Consider the following 6,390-nt stretch of genomic DNA (forward strand, 5'->3'; position numbering starts at 1 on the left):
TTGTGGTTTTTAAGGATGAATTTTGGTATGGTGTGTTTATGAAAAGATGAAATTATTGTCCGATCAAGTTATTTTAAACTTCATTGTTGGATTTTAAATATTATTGAGCAGGTAGTTGACATTTCCAGGTTTTTTTGTGAATTTAAGAACATCTAATGTTGGTGTTTTATATTCTATGCTTCAACTGATTGACCACTTATTTGGTTTACTTATTTTGCTTGTTTGTTTTATCGTTGGGATGGTGTACTTGTAAACAAATATTAATATGCATATTGCTAAGTCTTTATTTGATGCTGAAATCAACCAACCATGGCTTTCTCTTGTCATAGATTTCTCTTTCTGTAATCCAAGGAATAGCTGGTAGGTTAAAGCTAAGGCAGACTGATTCAGGGAGTGGATTTGTATTTTCTTGTAATTTTCTTTTTCAACGTTATCTGACCTTATTTTGGATAAGTTGGTCAGGGTACTCATCTTTTGAGATATTAAGAAGTTTTTGCAAGGTATGTGTTGCTGTCACAAGCTTTTCTGGACTCCGATCAAAGGTTTTGGGTGCATCGGCAGCTAGCCTCCTAGATAGAATGGCCTTGGTTTCTTTTGTGAGTCAAGGAATGAGAGAATGGATTTTACCAGTGGGAGAGGATGGGGTGTTAGGGAGTTGGTTTGTGGGGTTTGACGATTTTTGATCTCAGAACAATCTTTTGCTGCTTAGGTAGTTTTTATTTGAACATAACAACGGTCAAAGTTATGTCTTGTATGTGACATTTTATTCACAAATTTTATTAGGTCAAATCCATCTTTTTTTAGCATGAACCTTTTCATTTGTTTTCCCGACAGAGTATGATAACATTTGTCTTTTGTTATTCCAGTCTTTAAACTATACTATTGGGGCATTCCTAAATGTGGTGATATCCTGTTAAGCTTGGCTAACATCGTAAATTTTGCAGGCCAGTATGTGCAGAACATGTGTTTCCAGTGAGATGCCATTGTGTGCGTTCGTTATATGTAGCATCTGGTTGCTTTCCTCGTCATTCAACTCAATTTTTTTTTTCTCATCCTATTAAACCATGCAGTTTTTCTCTCGTCAGTGCCTTGTGCTTCTTAACCCCAACGTTAACTTTTAAAAAATGGGTAAATTACCTATACGTGATAAGTTTGAACTATAATTTACTTGTGGATACTCTGTTTCAGAATTTCAGATGTCGTTGACAGATTTTAAAAAAGGATTATAATGTTTGCATGGTCTAATTTGTTGTTGTTGTTATTGTTTCTTTCTTCTATTTCTGCCTTACTCTGTTTTTCTTCAGAACTAGAGTTGTTCTGGGTTCATCTTTTTAATCTTGGGAGCTCTATGGAAATTTCTACCTTTGTTTGAAGATTTCAAAGAAAAATTGGATAAATTTTAGAAGGCGAAGAAAGAAGAGAGATTAAAAGGGGAACTTTTAAATGGGTTTATCAAAGTCAGGAGAGATTGGTGAGAAAAATATTGAAATATAGGAAGAAGTTTAGTGGCAAAAGTGTCTGTCCGAATCTTGTGTCGAGGAGCTTCAATTTCCTTCATGGTTTTTCTTGTTTGGATCAAATAGGTGATTTCGTGTCTGATTAGGAGAATTTATTTCTTCTCAGAGATCTACTGAGATTGCGTTTCGTTAAATTTTGCTGTTCAAAAAGAGGACAGTGAGGAAGTATGAGTAAGTGAGAAACTTGAGGGTACTTGTTGAATCCAATCATTGTTCCTGAATCCGGGGGAAAGGATAATTTAGGTGAGTTTTTTGGCAGATGGGGTTCTTCAAATACCTACAAGGCCAAGGGATGTTAGGGTTTTTTGCACTGGTGAGAAAACCTGTTCCCATTTGGCAAATTTTTGTATAGAGTATTGGATGACTCCGAATGTTGTAGCAATTCTGAGTAACTGGAGAAGAGAACAATAAAATTAAGCATAAAATTTGTCGCATCATTAAATAAACAGTTTGCATTTAACTTAACTACATATATAATTTTGAGATTAAATGTATATTTTCAATATTAATTGATTAGATTTAAAAAAAAAAAGAATACCATATCATAATTAAATTAAAAAAAATTTTACTTTCAAGAGAAAAAATATAAAAGTGTAACATTTAAATGTTTGATTTATTGATTGATATATAATTTTTTTAAATATAAAAAAAAATTACAATATTGCAGCTTTGTAGCTTACGGAAAAGACATTGGATAAAATCTCATGTGGCATATAGGGAGTAGTAACAATAGGATTTGTCTCAAAAGATTAACAATTGGACTCGCATATACTAAAATACCAGAAACAATTCATTTTACAATTAATCCAATCGTTGCTTAAGACATTTTGGCATTGTACGTCACATGGCACCAAAGTAAAGTGATGTTAATTCAGTCACTTAATGAATTTTTGTCATATACTTGTAACGAAAGATAATTGATTAGTAGCAATGGTATACTAGTTTCTTACTTTCTTTGCAGACTGAAGGATCCACTTGTCTTTTTTTTTTTCTTCAAATGCAGTTTTTTGTCTCCCTTTTCTTTATTTTAAAAACTGTATATTCAATTATTTTTCCATTTTTTATATTTTCAGATAATTATAACTTTTTATTTTATTTTAATATTTATTTAAACATTAAAATTATTTATTGCTTCACTCAGGGATTGGATGTATATTTGACCTTTTTTTTTTCTAGACTTTGATATTATCACACAAACTATCAGAAAGATTAAGATTAAAAGAAAATTTCTCTATTCTGTATTTGATTTGATGTTAGCAATTCTTCTACTGTCTACCCTTAATACTTAATACATCCTAAACCCTAATAAATTATTTAATGAAGCGAAAAAATACATCTCAACTAACATCCACAACTAAATCAATTTCATTATCTACGCCAATTGCACTCGCCCGAGTGTAAAGATGTGGAACAAGTCGAGAGTAGAATCGTTTCAAACAGAAAGAAATAATGAAAACACTAAAAGATTATATTGATATAATTGCTGGTTTTAACCTAAAATTGATTATATTCTGACTGGTAAGATCGCCGACATTTGAGTTAGGGGTCTGAGGTTCGAAACCTGCACTTTTCATTTTTCTGAAATTTTTTTTGGTTTTTTGGTTTCCTTCTTCATCAACCTGAAACTGCAACCACCATGGATCAGGACGGGCCTTCTTCTGGCAGCCGAAAGGTAGTAATACTAAAATTCATTTCTCAGTTGTTTCAATTTTCTTCCACGATTTTTGATTCAGTCAAATTTCGAGATCCAGATGTGAGTCCTGATACAGATCTTATCTTTCTGCAGGTTCGGTTTGCTCCTAAAGCTCCTCAATCTTCAAGAAGGCCCAAAACCACTGTATCCAAATCGTATTATTCCCGCTTCTACTATTTCCCTTTTTTCCTTTTTGTACTACTCCTATTTCTTTTATTTTTATTATTATTATTATTATTAATGCCTTTTTTTTAACCAAATAAAAACAAACTTCATCGTTAAAATGCAGTGAAGTGAACGCTGAAGATGGAGAAGCTGCTCAAGCGCAGTATCTTCTTGGACGTTTCAACGTACGTACAAATTTTTATTACCGTACCGTGTCGAATGTTTTTAGACGAAGCTCTTTCAATCAATACTAATTTTTCTGGATTGCGTTTCCCTTCAAATTCTGTTAATGTCATCCTTGTTTGATCCATTTCCCCGTGAATATATTGATTTTAATATTTTTGACACTAGGGAGTGTTTGGGTCTTGATTTTTTTCTTTTGACCGTATAAATAGTAGTCCCTTCTCTTGCTTTAATCCATGGAGCAAACATGGTTATAAATTTCTTTTCCTTTCTTTTCTTTTTCCTTTTATTTTATTAATTACTATAGTACTTTATTTACCTTGACAAGTGGGGAGGGGTAAGGGAAGAAATAAATCAACAATATTATTATGGTGTCAGAAATCGGATAAATTTCCATTCAATTAAGAGTGTGCCGAAAGTGGAGTACCAATGCGGGCCTTAGAGTGTTAAATGGCATTGATTGGGCTAATTCTTGAACATGCTTGCTTATACCCCTGATTTTTGGTATCCTTACAAGCTGTGATTGTCATTTTATTCATTCACATTTGTGCCTGCTTTGTCAAATAGTAAACAGGTTATAACTTCCCCGTTTTGATTTTCTCCCTATTTCATTCTAATACTAAAAGTTAATACCTTTCGATAAACTCTTTCATTCTATTTGAAGCAGATAGTTTGTGATCTATTTGAACCCAACTTGTACATATTCCTGAACCCAAAACTCATTTTGTTTGTTGTTGCATTTTGCAGGAGAATCAAACGCGACAAAGGCCTAAAGTTGAAAAGAAATGTAACCCTCATTAGCTTTTCTTTCATAACTTTTGCATGATATGTTATTGGTCATCCTATCCTGGTGTGAATTAGTCCAGAATCATAGTTACAGTGTGATGATAGTGGAGCATATATACGATAAATGCTGCCAGTGATTACCCTGCACATCTCCTTATATACATATGAAGTGTTCTATAGTTTCTCTAGGTATTTTCTGCTAGGTAGTCAAGGTGCCTGATTGGTGGCTAGGTCTATCCTCCAAAAGTTTAAATCCTTCCTTGCCTACTTGAGCTGAGTAGCACAAAATCTGTGAAGATAGATTATGATACTTTTCAGCAGAAGATTAACAAACTTCTCCAGAGGGTGAGTGAAAGGACTACAATTGTGAGGTTACAGAATGCATTCAGGGAAGATCCTTGATAAGCTAACTTAAAAGGCAATGTAATCTAGGTATGATTAATAAAACCAAACCTTTGTGGTAGGAAATGCTCAATCTATTGTTGTGGTTTAGATACATTTACATGCTGAAGGACTACCAGCTCCACCTTTAGATTAATTAGCCACACTATGGATCAGGATTTAGGAGGTATAATTGTCAGAGAAATATAGTCGTTTTTTGATAGAGCAGAACTGTTTTTTTTTTTTTTTTGAAAAGCATTCGATGAAATTTCATTACTTAATGGATGTGTACAAAAAGCTACCTCATTTTGGTAGTATTGCAGCAAAAACATATACAAAAAGCTACATCAGAATTGTTAAGACGATACTGATAACAAATTGTCCATAAAGTTGGGGGTGAGTGTTCATTTGGGTGGACTGGACTTAGTTTAAGGTTGAGAAATATCATATGTTTTTACCGTATAAGACTTGCCATAACAGAATCATGTCATATCATTTATAGTGTTAGAAGGAGATTTCCAGTTTAAACAAAGGAATATAAAGTTTCATTGTTTTTCATACTGCTATATAATGCAAACAGCTAATGTTCACATTCCAACGCTGCAGCTTCCGCGCAAATTGCTTTTGGTCCTGGAGCCCCCTCATCAAATTTATTGAGGACATATGGTAGTCAAAGGGGAGGGACTTCTGGTAAAAGTACTGACTCAAGGCAGAGAAGTCATGGTGATAATGATGGGCAGATCATTGGTTCTTTGCCTTCAGCTTCCAAAGAAGATAGGACAGATATATGTTCTTCAGATGCTATTGAAGCATCAGCACCAAAAATAAAGAGAGAATACTGTGAACCATGGGTAAAAGTTTGCTCATTGTATGTGTGTTTAAGACTGAGTGCACAATTTGTGCATGCAATTCCTCTGATACTGCTGAGTTCCATGATCGCATTGCAGGATTACCATCACTCTTACTATCCTATCACCCTTCCTCTCAGGAGACCTTACTCTGGTGACCCTGGTATGCTTTCTGAATATAAGATGAAGATTCCTAGATTAGAGGGATATCTATTACCTTCTCCTGTAGAAAGAGATACTATTCCTTGTCTTCGAATGCTTTTGGGAATCTTATCAGCGAGTCAAATTTTTACCCACATCAAACAAAATGAACTTTAGAATCACCTTCATATTTACCTGGTGACAATGTTAGATCTTTTAAGTGATGCTTGAAACCCAACCGACAAGGACAAAAAGATTAACTCTAAAGATTAATCTTGCAAAAATAATAGTGGTAATAATAGAAGGGCTGAGATGACTCTTGAAATTTGAGATGCTATTATTCTTTACATGAATGAAGTCTGTGCTTGGTGTACAATTCATTGCCTCTGAGGTGCAAAATTTGTATACACACTACATGTATTTTTTTGGTTATTACATTTTGCTCGTTTTATTTGCTGAGCATGTTTTCTTGTTTTGCCTGTAGAACTTCTTGATGAGGCAGAGTTTGTAGAGGCTGCTAGAAAGGAGTATGATGAGAAAACTATTAATCCTGCTTCAGATCTGGGGCTACTGGTTAGTAATTAGATTAATATTCCAGTCTCCTAAGTTAGATATATTTGACAAAGTTATCTACAACAAATGATCATTGGTGACAGGAGGAAGGTGAGAAAGGAAA

General features: G+C 33.8%; 1 protein-coding gene across 1 annotated transcript; it reads left to right on the forward strand.

The window, feature by feature from the left end:
- Positions 1-2,748: 2,748 nt before the first annotated feature.
- LOC110418012 (uncharacterized) lies at positions 2,749-6,388 on the forward strand (the record flags this gene model as incomplete). Its single annotated transcript, XM_021430631.2, has 8 exons — positions 2,749-3,189; positions 3,304-3,365; positions 3,500-3,560; positions 4,306-4,345; positions 5,332-5,576; positions 5,673-5,736; positions 6,199-6,287; positions 6,371-6,388. Coding segments are annotated over exons 1-8 (615 nt in total), but the record flags the coding sequence as incomplete, so codon positions are not given.
- Positions 6,389-6,390: the final 2 nt, after the last annotated feature.

This window comes from Theobroma umbraticum, unplaced genomic scaffold (assembly GCF_002168275.2).
Source record: "Theobroma umbraticum cultivar Fairchild unplaced genomic scaffold, ASM216827v3 scaffold_50.0, whole genome shotgun sequence".
In the NCBI taxonomy this organism is placed as follows: domain Eukaryota; kingdom Viridiplantae; phylum Streptophyta; class Magnoliopsida; order Malvales; family Malvaceae; genus Theobroma; species Theobroma umbraticum.